The following is a 15722-nucleotide window of genomic DNA, read 5'->3' on the forward strand; positions in this document are numbered from 1 at the left end:
TGCCACCACAGAGAACATTCTTTTCCAAATCAATTCATTGGTGCATTGTCCTCCAAACACAGTGGCAGATACACTGTCAGGGGCTCAGGAGCAGAGGCACAGGGGAGAGAGGAGATGGAGAGCGAAGGGGAAGAATCCGAGGGCAGCGTAGGGGAGTATGACAGTGGCACAAGAGATTCCATGAGCTTCTCCAGCGAATCAGAAGATTCCCAAAGGGGGGCGCCGAGGGCCAGGGCAAGGGGGGTCCCAGGGGGGATGCACCAGAAACAAGGGGCCAGCAGGGACTCCCAAAGCAGCAGTGGGAGATCAGGACCAGTTCCCCCACCAGAGCGTAGTGGGGGGGAAGAGTCCCATGTATCAGGGCCAGCGTCTCCTCCAGCAGGGAGAGAAAATGAGTCAGGGCTGACCACGCCTCTATCGGAGAGTGAGGGAACGGAGGGGAAGTCAGGTCCAGCTAGCCTCCCCAAAGGGGGAAGCAGTGACAGGAGCAGTGTAACGGTCAGGAGAAAGGTTGCCAGCTGGGCGCGCGCGCCAAGTTCGAATGTACAGGCGCGCGGGACAGCAGAAGACCCGGATTGGGAACCAGGTCCTAAAGCCCGCCGGAGATGGGGGGAAGACTCAGGGGACTCAGCGTCAGAAGAGTCTAGAAAGGGCAAGACCCCAGCGGACAGGCGGACCCAGAGGAGGAAAGAGCAAAGGAAGAGGTGGAGCAAGGCTAGAGTCTTAAACTGGTGTTTGGGGGGAGGAGATTCAGACGGAGCTTCAGCGGTCTAGAGTTGAGACGTAGAGCTGCGCGCTGCGGCTTTGAAATCGAAACTGAACTTCAATAAAGACTTTTGTATATAACAACGAACTGGCGTTGGTCCTTTGTGAGCTGGGACATCGGGCAGCTCTGACATACACATAATCTTGAACACACACTTAAATAATGGAAATTATGTACACACATGAAAATGGCACAGCATGATTAATAGGGAGTGGGGTTGCCCTCCTTGCCCCACCCTGAGCATTGGGCAGGTTGCTAGACTTTTGGCATCCATCTGTCTTGAGAGACAACTAAATATGCCTTAAACCACCGTGCTAGCACCACCAAAGTGACTTCCCTGGGACAGAAGCCTGGGCAATGGATTATGGAGGTCTGATCCATTAGTGTGGGCCATCTGCAGTGACAAAGCCAACACATGAGCAGCTGCAACTGGTACAGTTCAAAAACTGGCAGCATCTCCTCTAGAGATTGTCAGCATCTGAACCGACACTTAGTTCTGTGCTATGTTTGAGCAGAGACTCAACTGCTCACATAATTAAAAATCAGGGTGATTGGAATCATTTATGAACCGTTTATATGCCTCACATATGCAATTGACCTAATTGCACATCATTCCCCATTTGAAATCACAATATTACTAAGCACTCTAATGCAGAATGGAATCACTCTTGTGCATGGCATATTCAGTTGCTCTATTTCACAACAGCTTGTATTGTTAAGCCTCTTGCTTTTATTTTTCACAAATGCAATGAAAATGTTTGCTATCCATGCACTCATCCACACCAGCAAGTTTTCAAGCTTCATATGGGGAGTGGAGGAATCATTGATCTTTGTGGCATCCCTATTCATATCTTAGCTAGGCAATATACCAGGTTGCCATTGTCAGCAACAATGTTTGCAACCGCCTATCACTTGAATCACCTAGTTGGCATGGTTACTTCCCACAGCAACACTGGTTGCCTCAATATTGTCTAAAACACTTGCTATTGTTAAAAGTTTGCAGGGGGGTGGGTTGAGACCTCACTAAACCCAAGAAATCAATAAATGTCAGAACCAAGCTAATATTTGGGATATTGAAGGGAAAGGATACAGGCCACAGTAGTTCTCCTGAACTGTGCTAAAGGAAATTCCTGGGTTTAGACTACGCAAACTAGCCTGGCCAGGTTGGTTAAATATATGCCATTATGAAACAATGCCCAGGCATCTATCTATACATCAAGGAAGGTGCTCAGGTCTGTGCAAAACAGAGGGTGCCAAGGTGAGGGGTGTGTGAAAGGTGCCAGGAAAAGTTCACAGGAGGCTTGGGGTTTGGGGGCTAAAGGTGTGCTGGGAAAGAGAAGGAGAACAAAGCAAAACCAGCTTGGTGCTGGCTGGAGGAAGCTGCACTAAAAGACTAGGAGCCATGCCTGACTGCTACTTTGGACCCAACCTTGCTGAAGCCGTGAGAGGGGCAACGAGAGACACTCTGGGGGTATAATGTTCTGCACCTCATCTACTTCAGACTTCCAGGTGTAAATATGTGCTCATAAACCATATTTCTTAAAGACACTAGTCTCTGCTGTACCTCAATCTTCCCAAAGGAAACTCATTCCAGCATAAGCACCTGGAACCCCTGGAACCTTATGTAGCTGCTTGGCAGAGATTGGCAGAGAATGTTAAAACATAAAAAGAGCCTGCTTGATGAGGCCAGTGACCCATCAAGTAGAGCATTCTACTCTCACAATGGCCAGCTACTGTTTGGTTTGGGAAAACCAAAGTAGGAACTAAGTGCAAAAGCACTCTCCCCACTTGTGAGGGCTAAACCAGACCTACTGCTGATCCCAACCATCAAGACATAGTCATCATAGCTAGTGGCCATGCAGAAACATCTGAGTTTTGCATGGCTGGAATATAATCAATTGGACAATGAGCTGCATTCATTGCTCCGCCTAATTTTTTGCCTGTGGTCTGAGAGTGACTTCACATTATGGGAGCATTATGGGGTGGGATTCATGTGGACATCCTTGACTCTTCACACATTCCCAACCTACACATGTTTGCCAATGCCTGAAGAGGGATTCTTTCTTTTCATATCCCAACATCATGTACAACTTGGGTGGTTGGTAGATGTAAAGAGGGGATGTTTAACTTTAGCAGTGGAGTTCTGGGAGAGTTTTGCTACACAGCCTATGAGTATTTCCTGACTAGGCTGAGGGAAGCTGGGCAGCCCTAGGAACAGCCAATGAAGTAAAATAAGAGTAGGGAGCAAAAAGAAATGTTGGATCCTTTAAGTTATGTTAAGTCTGCCTGATAAAAATTAAGAATTATCAGTCCATTTCAAATCCAGACTTTATTAATCACATAATGATTGATTTGTTCATGAGCAATAATTATATAATAATTAGGAATAATTATCATTTATCTTATATGTGTTGCCAAACTTGGTAAAACGCACACAGCATTTTTCTGCTAAATACTATGTGTAAGATTTCTGATTTAAATCTTTTCCACTATAGCAGAAATACCATACAATACTCCAGCGCAAGCTTCAGCTTATTGCCTACTGGGGACTTTTTGCTTTTGATATCTTTTTTTTCTCTCCCTCTCCTTTCATTTCCTCCCTCATCTTTCTTTACAATTTCTTTTTTAAGCATGGCTTGTCAGATAAACCTAGCACAACTTTCAAGAAACTTTTTGCCTTTCATCTTCCTCCTCCCTCCATCTCTAATTCTCAGTCCATTGTGTGCTCAGGAAACCTACTTTAAATTTAACCTTGCTCTCACAAATCTCATTCCAATCAGACAACAACTGCTGAAACCACTGTGTTTATCACCCTAGTACAGCCCTGAAATATAATTTGAGCATCACATATAAATATAATATTTTGCTATATTATCTTTGTTGAAACCACAAATGTTGGCCTTTTGGGATATGGAGTGCTTTTGCCGCATAGCTAATCCAGCAAAATCTAACCTATGGCAAAGTAAATGTAAAGCTATACAGCAGAAGCTTTCCTGTTCACACATACCTGGAGTAGTCATGTGATAAGAATAACAAGAACCAGTCTATATTCAAGCTTTCCAGTCTAGCCAAGTCCTTTTAATCACTGGCTGTTTGAAAGTTTACCATATCTTGTGGATCTTCAGCTTCCATTTCACAATGAGGTTTGGGGCACCACAGCATAAATATATGCAAGATGCAAAGACACCTGAGAGGCACATCGATCCTGTACACTAATACCCAACATGTTTACATGGGAAACACGAGAGAACTCTATGTTGTGCACAGGTGCACAGGCGATGGAAGTGGAGGGTATGAGTAGCACCACCACACACATTAGGGTCTTTGCTCCTCAAGACTGCTTCCTCCTCTTCCAGTTATGATCCAAAGCAGCCTCTCCCAATCTGGTTCCCTCTAGATCTTTTCAGACTACAGCTCCCATCATTCCTGACCAATGTGCCATGCTGGCTGGGTCTTTGAGAGTTTGAGTCCAACAACATTTGGAGGGAACCAAGTTGGAAAACGCTGGTTTAGAGCAAACTTGGCAGTTCTCTGAAAGAAATTAAGCGGTCTTGATCAGTAATAGTGGCAAACATCCCTGAAACATGGCAGATCCCTAATTATTGATCTTCCCTACTGTACTGTATGCAGCCACTGCATGTGAGAATGCAAGGTGTGCTCTAAGCCATCCTGTTAGCTCAGATGAGACAACAGTGAGGTCCTAGATGCAGCATGATGCAGAATCCTTGGCAACACCCTGGCAAATGTGTTGGGGCTCCTAACAAACAAGCTGATATGGAAATGATTCAATGGTAGGTCTGAAAGCCACTTATTGGCAGGACAGAGCACAAAATACTCTGGAATTGCAAATCTAGAGCTTAGATAGAATCTCTTCAGCTGCATAGACCCTGGTATGCAGTTGCACCAATTCCAGGATCTTTGACAAGTTACTTGCTCCAAAAAGTTAGAGGAATTCATGCATGGAGAAGGATGGGGAAAAGGAGAAAACATCTGCTCAAGTGGAACAGCAATGAAAAGCAATGAACTGTCCTCACTAATATCTCACACATACTGATACACAAGACCATTTAAGATATGTACACATTTACCCCAACTATCCACAGGAACATATTCTTATGAAGAATTTTTTTTTTTAACCTGGGCAATGCACAGTTCTGACAGCACCTACTCAGAAGACCTTCTTGTGATAGTCACAGCTGGAAAATATGCTGTCACAATTGCAGAAATCACCACCAGAAAGCTATGGCTGCACTGATTAATTGCCCAGGTCACACATGACATTCCCTATGTGAAAAGCATCCCCCAAGGACACCCAGGGCATGTTATGTGAAGATTTTGTTCGTTTGTTTTGGTTTATATGAATTGGCCCATCTTCAGCTAGTTATTACTTCAGACAAGATAAACAAGATGGATTCAATTTCTCTAATTTTCATCCTGACAAAACTGCAGAACATTACTACAATGATGGGGTTTCTCTCCTGATATCCATCATCTAAAAGGCACAGCCTGCAGCTATATTTGTCTACCAGGCTCCGATGCTATTTTGGTCCTTCTGTGACATTTAAATAGAAGCGCAATCATTGCCAACCACATGGCCAGATTCACTAGCTCCTATAAGCCTCCATCTCTTTGCTTTTTATTAAGAGCAATGCCATAATCATGCCAGTTCCTGAGAATTCAGATAGTTCCAGACTTTGTTCACACATATGTGCAGACCACTTATTTTCTCGATGGCTGATGACTGGCAGCTACATGTGCAAATTGTCTCCATTGAGAAGCATTGTATTTCAGATGCTATGTTATGGAAGATCTATCCATGGTATTAGATCTGTCCATTCACACATGCATATTATCACTTGAAATTGCAGTGGGGACTTGAATGTTGGTCTCCCAGACCCTAATCCATGGGTAGGCAAACTAAGGCCCAGGGGTCAGATCCAGCACAGTCGCCTTCTAAATAAATCCAGCCCATGGACAGTCTGGGAATCAGCACGTTTTTACATAAGTAGAATGTGTCCTTTTATTTAAAATGCATCTCTGAGTTATTTGTGGGGCCTGCCTGGTGTTTTTACATGAGTAGAATGTGTCCTTTTATTTAAAATGCATCTTTGGGTTATTTGTGGGGCATAGGAATTCATTCATTATTTCCCCCCCCCCAAATATAGTCTGCCCCCCCCCACAAGGTCTGAGCAACAGTGGACAGAACCCCTGCTGAAAAAGTTTGCTGACCCTTGCCCTATTCCAACACTCTAACCACTACACAACATCCATTGGCTTGCAAGGTTGCTTCATAACCATCCAGAAAAGTGTAGCCACTCAGCAATGAAAGGAGTAAGAAAAAGTTGGTTAATTTACATCCCCATCTCCTGCCTTTTCACACACCACTTTCCAAGTTGGCACTAGAAGGTCATTTAAGAAATTTGGGTTAATGCTGTAAATATATATCTGAATCACTCCATTCTAGCTGTACTAGAAGAGTAATTGCACACTCTGTTATGGCTGTAATTAAATTAATAGATTATCTTTCAGCTAATGCTGACATTGGATTGGCTTGCTACTGTAAGACAACTTATCAGCAACACAAAAAGAGCAATGATGTGGAATGATGAACAAAGAATGGCACTACAGAGAACCGGGTCTGCTTATTCCATTTTTTAAACAAATTATACATATGTTCTGTAGTCATGTAGTGCATAATATCATGGAAAGAAATTTAACTAAGAATGGACTGAAACCTATTGTTTCTGCTCCAAATAAAATGCAACAGGTTCTCCCTTCAACAACCATTAGCTCTCAAATAACTATTAATATGACAAATCTCTCTTCAGCATGTTGCTTTTTCCAGCATCGCTTAGGAATATGTGGAAGATAAGGGAGAATAGCAACCGAAGGATTGTCTACAAGCCATTACTGAAACCAAGGAAATGTCAGGGGGCCACATGAGGGCCATGGTGTAACTTGAAGGATTACCAGCCTCACAAGTTGGAAGCTGGAGATCAAGAAGACAAAGTGCTTTGGAAGCTAGTGTTGTTTCAGAACTGGAGAGAACGTAATGTCAAATTTCCACCTAGCCAGTCACAATCTCTCAGCTTAGCCTCCATCACCTGATAGTCCTGAGGGCAAAATGGAGGGAGACAAACCACACATGCTCCCTTGAAAGAAATGTGAGGTGTAAATGCAACTAATAAATGGGCAGTTTTCTAGTATTTGTGCCAGGCCTTGCCAATCCAAAGACTTCATGCTGCCAAACAATCCAAAGGGCCAATGTTTGCTTATTTAATTTATGTCCCACTGTTCCTCCAAGGAGTTTTTAAGTGCATGTATAGTTCTCATCCCTGTTTCATTCTCACAGCAACCTTGTGAGGTAGGTTAGGCTGAGAGTGAGTGATTAGCCCAAGGTCACTCAGCGATCTTCATGGCTGGTGATTCGAACCATGGTCTCCCAGGTCCGAGACTGACACTCTAACCACTATACCACATTGGCTCTCAATGTTGAATGCCTTTATTACTTTCAGTACTGAACAAGCACTCAGATGACTTGGTGTACGCTGTCCATGGTAGCTCACTAGGCTAGGTTCCACCTTCAGACTCTGAGGCCAGGAGCCCCAATGGACAATGTTATGTATTTAAAATAGAGGTAACTGGTGAGGATTTATTGATACACTAAACTCTGAGCACCTTCAAGAAGAGTAATGTGAGTCCAGTTACCTGCAGTGCACAATACATTCTTGCTGCTTGAAGCAAAGTCCAAATGCCCACCTCCCATTCTAAGGACAACACTTTAAGAAGTCTTGCAGCACCATCCAGACATAAATTCCTGCCTTCATCTATCCCACACCAAATGATGCTCCCTGAAGCTGGTCACATCAACTTGCTACATGGCAGGTTCAGCCCTGCAAATTACTGGCTTCCAGCAAAGGTATCGGTCATTCACTTAAATGGGTCTTTATGCTGTAAATTGTGCATTGACTGTCTCCCTTTGCAGGGAAATCCTCTTGTAACAAGACTTAAAGGTACAGAGCATGTGCAAGGAAATGGATAGTAATTAATGTACTTGATCCCTCAAACCAAGTGGGCTAGCAAATCCAAATTACATAAATAGAACAGAAGATGATTAGAGTCGACCACAAATTGCTTTGTCTGGGACCCAAAGAGACATGTTACCTATTAGCCAGGACATCTTGGGATCAAGAAATGTGTACTGCATGTAAATGTAAATGTAGCCAAAGATCAGAATTGTAAGGCTTGGAAAGTAAGTTGTCCTAGTTTGGCTGTGAGTCAGTCAACCAGCTACAAATCTGGTTACAAACAAACAAATAATAAATCCACCTCACAGTGACCTCATCCAGTCCATGTTTTACCAGCTTCTCCATCAGAATATCATTGGGGACTTTGTCCACTGAGCTTGTAACTCAAAGAAAGAAATTATATTCATCTGACATGACTTCTATTTGAGAAGGCCATCCTAGTTTTCCTAGTATTTTAGTAGTAATGCACAGCATTGTAATGCTATGCTAGTACAGTAATGTGCTAGTATTTTAGTAATAATGCTGCAATCCTTTACACAATTGTGAGCAAATCTCATTGATCTCAATGGGACTCGGAGTAAAGGTGCACAGGATGAGTGCTGTAAATCTTACAGGCAAACAAAGCTAATGAGAAGGTTAGAGGCAGATAATGTAACCCACGATGTACCACCACTGTGTATCCTCCATTTGTTGGAATGGGGCTTGTAGAAGATTCACACAAAATCTCCCTTTCAGTTGAGTGGAGGTCATGCCATTGCAGCACTTGCTGATCTGAAGAAAAAAAAAATGTTTATCCTGGAAAATGCATTCATCTTTTTTCACCTATATGGAAACACACACACACACTCTTCTCATTGGAGGACTTAGAGGTCAAAATCAACGGACACTCACATATCACTAAATATACTAGAACATGAGACCCGCTATGAGCCATACATAAATTGTGCACTTGGGTGGAAATGCCAGCTAATCCCTGCTTAATTAAAGCAGTGTTCTCAACTCCTGTTGTGTTTAGGGAGTGAAGAGTATAGGACAAGCAATGTACGAAGAAAATAGCAGGCAGCGTGGCTAATCTCAAAGACTTCAGAGCTTTTGAGCTGCATAAATCAGAGCGACTTTTTGAATAGCCTCATAAAACACAATATCATTGCCATTCCGCTCACGGCTTTTGAGTTCTTCCTACAGCATACAGATCATTAGGAAACTTCTAAGCAATCAAGTAATGTGAGTCTGATGAAATTATTCAATCAATGCATAGGCTCAAGGAAGCAGCATAATGCAGAACTGCATAGTTTCAGAATGTCAGAAATGAGAGAGTGAACCCCTTCTTCCTCAGTGTGCATGCTTCAAACAAAAAACACAAAAAAACCAAAAACCTCCAGTGGAGGTGATTGTTTTTAGCATTTTCATAAGCATGCTTAATGTAGTCCTCCTGAACTGCCTGCTCCCCTCTGTAATGTTCAAGTCAGCAGAAACACATACAACTATATAAACCCTCTCAATGCTCAGAAATACATAGCCTGCAACATGGATTCCCTTCAATATAACCAGAATAATTATATTAATTAGAGGAGTATGGTTTGCGAGGGGAGATAGCATCTATATCCTGTTACTAACTCTTAGCTTCCATTCTGGTGGCTGGCAAAGAGATGAGTTTGTTATCATAGATACCTATTCTAAACAGGTAACCTACATGATAACTGTATAAATATAAATACATAGTTGGGTAAATGGATGAGAAATACATGCAAGTTACATTTATATTGGAGAATTCCCTGTTACTTTCACCCTATCTCTCTCTCTCTCTCACTCACTCACTCACACACACTTTTCTCTGTACGGTACACTGAACTATTATTTTTTGCACACTTTAGAAGTGTGATTACATTGAGGAATCATCAGTCTTTTCCTCGTTGAATTCAGAACATCTGTTATACCTGCTGCTTCAATATTTCCCCCCCAAGGGAATGTTTAACTTTCATTTCCCTCATTGCCTTTGCAAACCCTCATTTGGAAACACTGTGATTCTAACGTTGATTTTCACCCTCTCTGTAAACCCTCTCCCGAAATTTTAAATGAACAAAAAGAGTTCTTCTTTCTTGCTTCTTCTGTTAGGTAGGAGTTTGTGCAAGGGGTGGGGGTGGGAAGACACCAGAGTCATAGCTCACAAGATTTTCAGACCTGGAAACTAGCGATGAATTCTATACTTTTGGAAGAATTGCTGCATTTAGCTGCTGACCCAATTTAACACGAAATTGTTGTTTGTTTCCCAGCTACTTATTTTCCATACCCTGCAGGAAATTGAAGGGAGGGGGTGGAGAGAAAGATTGAGAGCTCTGGATGACAATTATCAATTTGCCAGCTTCATGGCAACATAAAGCCATCCATAAAAAAAGCTAATCCCCTTGTCAAATGTACTAATTGTCTTTCCAAGTGAAATTAATTGTCTGAGAAGCCACTTTGGATTCCCCCCCTCCCCTTTCTAAGCAAATGTACTTTTGTTGCTGCTTGTAACCACCAATGGCACTTACAAGAAAGCCAGAGAGAGAAGGGGGGGGGGTGAATAAAAATAAATTACACAGTGCTGTATTTGCCAGCGATAAATAATTAAAGTGGGCATCCAGCAAACATAAATAGCAATTAATGTGAAGAGAGGTGGGGAGAAGGGGCTGTTTGATGCAAAACCACAGTGCAACAGTGCATGGAACTGTTTGCTCAAAGAAGAAAGAAAAGGGTCTTTGCTCTGGGAGTCTCTCCCCCCAGCACACCTCACAACCCAACTATTCACTGGTGAAAATAATTGTTCTGGAATACAAGAACGGCTCCAAAACCTTTCACCATAGACAGAGAAGGCTGCAACTTCACCTGGTTGTAACAAAGCCCAAACTCTTGTCCCCCAAGCCACCATTTCAAGTAAATTATTTACTCCCCCCCCCTTTTTAAACGCTGTGAACAAACCATACTCTGCCTCTTTTCTAAAGGATGTCTGACGCTGCTAACCTTCAATCCCTCCTATGATATTCAGAGACTCAAGCAAGGACTCCTACAGAGGTCTCTTGCCTTAGAAACTCTAAGCTAACTTACACTCCAGAATCTGCCCAAATCCTATAGCGCGAGCTCTCTCTCTCTCTCTCTCTCTCTCTCTCTCTCTCTCTCACACACACACACACACACTCAAAAGCAGGGATTTCTCAGCCTTGATCCTCTTCCCTCAAACATCGCATTACAATCAAGGGCTGGCAGACATGTTTACAAACGAGCATCTCTCAAACGATGAAGCCCCGGTAGACACCAAGTTGTGTGGTTTTTATTTATTTATTGGGGGTGGGGGGACTGCTTGGCATTAGCCCCAGAACAGCAGGGAACGATCTCTATTTGTACCTTTCTAGCACAGGATGTGCACATTTTGGAGCGCGGGGGAGGGAAGGAGGAGTGTGAGCGAAGAGAGACAAGAGTTTCGACTCTGCTGGTACCTGAAAGCAGCGCGCCTGCTCTCTGTCCCCCTGCTCCGCATGCAGCCAGCAGGGGGACTCTGAGGCTTCCCCCACCCCCAGTACGTTTGGATCGCTTATCTTCTTGCGAGCCAAAGCAGCCTGCTCGTTCCATGCTCTCTCTGCCTGCGTGCGCTGCTTACAAAGCAGTCCAGCAAACGCGGGCGCACACACACAGAGACTCCTTCCTCCTCCCCAACACATTTTTATTTTATTTTTTGCTAAGCAAAACATCCCCCACGGATGCAATTTTTAAATTTTAAGCAGGGGAATGGGGATAGAGAGTTGGAGGATGCTCTCGGTTTGATGCTGATGGGGGAAAGCCCTGGCCAGATGATTTTTCTCTTTTCCTTTTTTTGCAATGATTCTGAACAAGCGAGGGATGGAGTTATTTCCTGTGCCTCCCTCTCTCTCTCCCCACCCTCTCCAGTGGTTGGCAAATGCGAGCTTCGGGCTCGCTCTCCCTGCAGAAAGAGCTCTGTGAATCAGAAGCACCGCGATGCCCCTCATCCTCCTCGCGCGTTCGAGTCCCCGTGTGGCCGTCAACGCGGCTGCCAATAGGTGGGGCCCAAAAGCAGCTTCGGGGGAGCGCGGGGAAAGGGGAAAGCCGCGGCTCCTTTAACCCTTCCCGTGCTGCATCCAATCAACGCTCTTTGCTGGAGAAAAGGCACGCGAAGCGGGGCTGGCTCTCCCGCTGCCTTTTTCCTTCCCCCCCCCCCCAAAAAAAGGGAAGAGGGGACACCACCATCCATCTAGCACTGGAGAGGGTGGCCGTAGGGCGCGCGCGGGAGGCCCTGTCAACGTATAAACCTTTACAGAACCCACGATCCTCCCGCGTCGCGGGCTTCCCGGCTGGGGGGGGGGGGCAGAGAAAGAGAGAGAGACTGGACGCTATTACTGCCTCCCCCCGTTTGGAGGGAGGTTGAGCCCCACGGCGCTCAGTCCCCTCCCCTTTCGCGAAGATCTGCTTGGCCAAATGGAAGAGCGCACGTTGCCAAACCACCTGTTCCTCCGTACGGGGGGGGGAGGGGAAGGGGGCGGACGTACGTTGTGTTGCAACGTGGGGCCAGTGTGCGTGTGTGTGCGGTGCAGGTTTGCAAGCTTTATAATACATGGGGGGGGGGGCGTTTCAGGCTTTCCCTGCTAGCAGCGGCGGGAAGCCTGGGGCGAGGGATTTCTGCTCGAGAGGACGAGCTAGCTGCACATACACACTATGCAAAAAGCAAACTCTGGTTGTTTACCTTCATTTGTAGAGGGGACTAGAAAATAAGCTCTCCCCCCCCCCCCGCAAACTCCCCAACACAGATATTCGCGCTCGAATCTAGAAAACCCATGCAGGAAACGAAACGTAGCCGATTATGGGGGCGGTTATTATTTCGTTCAGTAAGAGGAAGCGGGGGAGATAGAAATACTGCCCGGGGCAGCTGCAGGCGGGAGGAGGCTGGCGAGGAAAGCGGGGAAAGGCTGCGAAGTAAGCCCGCTGCAGTCGCAGCTCCGGCGCGCCTTACCGATGTGGATGATCGAATCTGCCAGCGCCGCTTCCCAGGTTCCGGTCCAGCACACGGACACGAGCAAAGCGAGGGGGAAAACTTCCATCTCCTGCGCTTCGGGCAAGCGGGGAGGAGTGGTTGGTTCGGGAAACGGGGGGTAGTAGTAAGGAGGGGGGCAGGAGGTTAGCGATCACACCAGCGACAAGGACGAAGGGAGCCCAAGAAAAGAGAGACGAGAGTTTGAGGAGCCTCTAAATCCCGGTTGGATCCTCCAAAGGAAAAAAAAAATATTACAGGGGGAAAGGAAAAAGCTGCAAGAGGGAGCCGATCCCAGGCTGGTTGGGGAGCCTCTCGCAACGAGCCCCGCGTCACTTCGGGGGGCGGCCGGGCATCGCCAGAGTTGTGGGGAGTTGCTGCAGCAAATCCATCCAGCACATCACCGCCGCCGCCAGAGATGTCAATCGGGAAGCAGTTCGGCGTGTCCCTGTGTCGATCACACCATCCTCAGCCTTTTTATTGTTGTGTTTCAATGGTATATCTTTTAAATATATAGGGTTGTTTTCCTTCGGAGCGATCCGCAAGGCCAGGTCCCCACCGCCTCTCCGGTGGGGCAACTTGCAACCGGCAAACCGACGGACCCTTCCAGTGCCCCCCACAGCCAGCCAGCCAGCCAGCCAGCCAGCCAGTGTTCGAGAGAGAAGGGGGGGTGGAATAAAACAATTTTAAAATATATATAATAACTGCAGCTTTTCTTTCCAATCTCCCCGGCGAGGGACTAGATCCTTGCAAAGTGTGTGTGTGGCGAGGGAGAGCGCTCTTCGTCTCCAAGCTTCCCTCCAAAAAAATAATAATGATGACGATGATTTTTTTTTAAAAAAAAAAACCCCAAAACCACCCAAAGTGAACTTCAAGGCAATGCAGAACTAGATCTCGATCTTCTTCCTGCTCCACCAAAAGAAAGGGGGTGGGGAGGGGGAGAAGCAACTGATCGCTTTTTTTGCTTCCCCCCTGCAGCTGGTTGGTGCGGGGAGTGGAGAGAGCGACCGCTGCGAAAACGGCTCTCCAACGTGCTCACCCGAGATAGCAGTTCCACGGAGAGCTGGATGCAGCCAGGAAGCCAAACCGCGGCAGCCCCGGGACTTGTGAAGATGGTCTTCTGCAGTAGAAGCAGCAGCAGCAGCAGCCGAGGAGGCGGTTTGGAGCTTGCTTGGTTGGTGGGATGCAGAGAGAGAGAATCCCCTAGCTGTTGGCAGCTCCGCCGCTAGCTAGCACGTTGCTTAGAAATGGATCACCTAGGAGAGAGAGAGGAGAGTGCTATCAGCCAGAGAGGAGGAATAGAGGGGAAGAACCGAGAGGCAGGCTTCCTAACGACCACTTTCTCCCCCTATCTGGTGTACGAGGGAGAAGCAACGTTAGAATAGCTTCAGCGCCGCCTGCTAAGCTGGTCTGTGGTAGGGGGCCGGTGAGAAGGATCTTCAATGGGTGTGAAAAGCATATTTCAGGTGGGGGGGATCACTTCAGTCCGAAGGCGAGAAGGCACCGAAGTGGGGAGTTCTTTTGGTTGGGATGAAGGAACCTGGGCATTTCTTTGGCCCTAGTTTAGAGCGCGTTGGCTTCCGCCTCTCGACACGTTTAACCTTGCAACTTCCACCGCAGAGCTCAAGTTGGGAGTCTCTGGAAAGTGAATCAGGGGCAGGGCTTCAAGATGCGGAACCGGAGCGGGGTGGGAAGGAGGGGGAAGTATCCAGGACAGCTGATTCCGAAGGGAGGAGAATAAAAATAAGGCTCCAGAGTGCTATTAATATGCACTTAATTATCGACGTTTTTGATGGGGTTTTGTTCACAATTGAATCTCAAGGCTGGGAAATTACTCCAGGGAGGAAGGGGGTCGTGTGATTCTGGGAAGAAGGAAAGCAGTGATTTTTCCATCATAAAATGGTAGCCTGGATAACCCCTGGCTGCTGTTTGTGTGACATGGAAGAGTATTAGTTAAGCTACTTTTCTAGTTTAGACTCCAAAGCAGGGAAGAGGGGGAGAAACACAATCCCCCATATGTCAGCAGTCCCTATGGGGACAGTGTCATTACATGGCTTAGTCACTAGGTGGCACAAGACTTAGTTGTAGCTGGGCGGAGTTTCTTGTTCTTCAAGAGAGATAATAAAGCTCTTGTTTAGATTTCAGTATGGTATACCCTATAACAGGGGTGTCTAACTCAAATTCATCGGGGGCCGCATCAGCAGTTTGGTCACCCTCAAAGGGCCGGTTGTACAGGAGAGAAGGGTTTAGGCAGCCGTTGGATCTGTCACATCACAGGATGGCATGCGCTCAATATAAAAACAAGTGGAGGTTTCCTGAATGCATGTAAAGTGGAGGTTTCCTCTGTAAAACGGCCGGCGCTGGTAGAGGGCAGACGTTCTCTGGCTTGTAGGCTGCCGCGCATGCACTGAAGAGGCGGCTTTCTTGTGTTAAAAAAAAAAAAAAGCGAGAATAAAAGGTGAAGGCTGGCGGCCGGCAGCGGCTACACGGGCCACATGACAAGATCTGGCGGGCCGGATTCAGACCGCGAGCCTTGTGTTTGACACCCGTGCCCTATAAGTTTCAACAGCATGGTGTCAGAAGCCAATATTTAATGGCCATATGTACCTGGGGGGAAAGGGCACAGATCTGTATAAAATGTGCAGGAGCTAATTTATCATTCTGGATTCTGAACCTTAAGGAACCCTTCATGCATAGACCTGTACAACTTGAAGGGAAGTGATGAGAACAAATCTTAGTAATCTTCAGTGGGGGGTAAAGGTAAAGGGAACACTGACCATTAGGTCCAGTTGTGGCCAACTGGGGTTGTGGCGCTCATCTCGCTTTATTGGCCGAGGGAGCCGGCATACAGCTTCCGGGTCATGTGGCCAGCATGACTAAGCCGCTTCTGGCAAACCAGAGCAGCGCACGG

At 46.2% G+C, this 15722-nt stretch overlaps 1 protein-coding gene across 7 annotated transcripts in view; it reads right to left on the minus strand.

Moving 5' to 3' along the window:
* The window catches only part of GRID2 (glutamate ionotropic receptor delta type subunit 2), an 835972-nt gene extending 821504 nt beyond the window's left edge, over nucleotides 1–14468 (minus strand). For all 7 annotated transcript variants that reach the window (XR_014568339.1, XR_014568340.1, XR_014568341.1 and 4 more), the window contains exon 1: nucleotides 12794–14468. Coding sequence is in view for 4 of the 7 variants with exons in the window: in XM_083756400.1 (XP_083612526.1) it covers nucleotides 12794–12881 (88 nt within the window). In the remaining 3 variants the exon portion in view is untranslated. The remainder of the gene's footprint in view (nucleotides 1–12793) is intronic.
* Between the last annotated feature and the right edge of the window lie 1254 nt (nucleotides 14469–15722).

Source organism: Podarcis gaigeae, assembly GCF_964106915.1.
Source record: "Podarcis gaigeae genome assembly, chromosome: 9".
Classification (NCBI taxonomy): Eukaryota; Metazoa; Chordata; class Lepidosauria; order Squamata; family Lacertidae; genus Podarcis; species Podarcis gaigeae.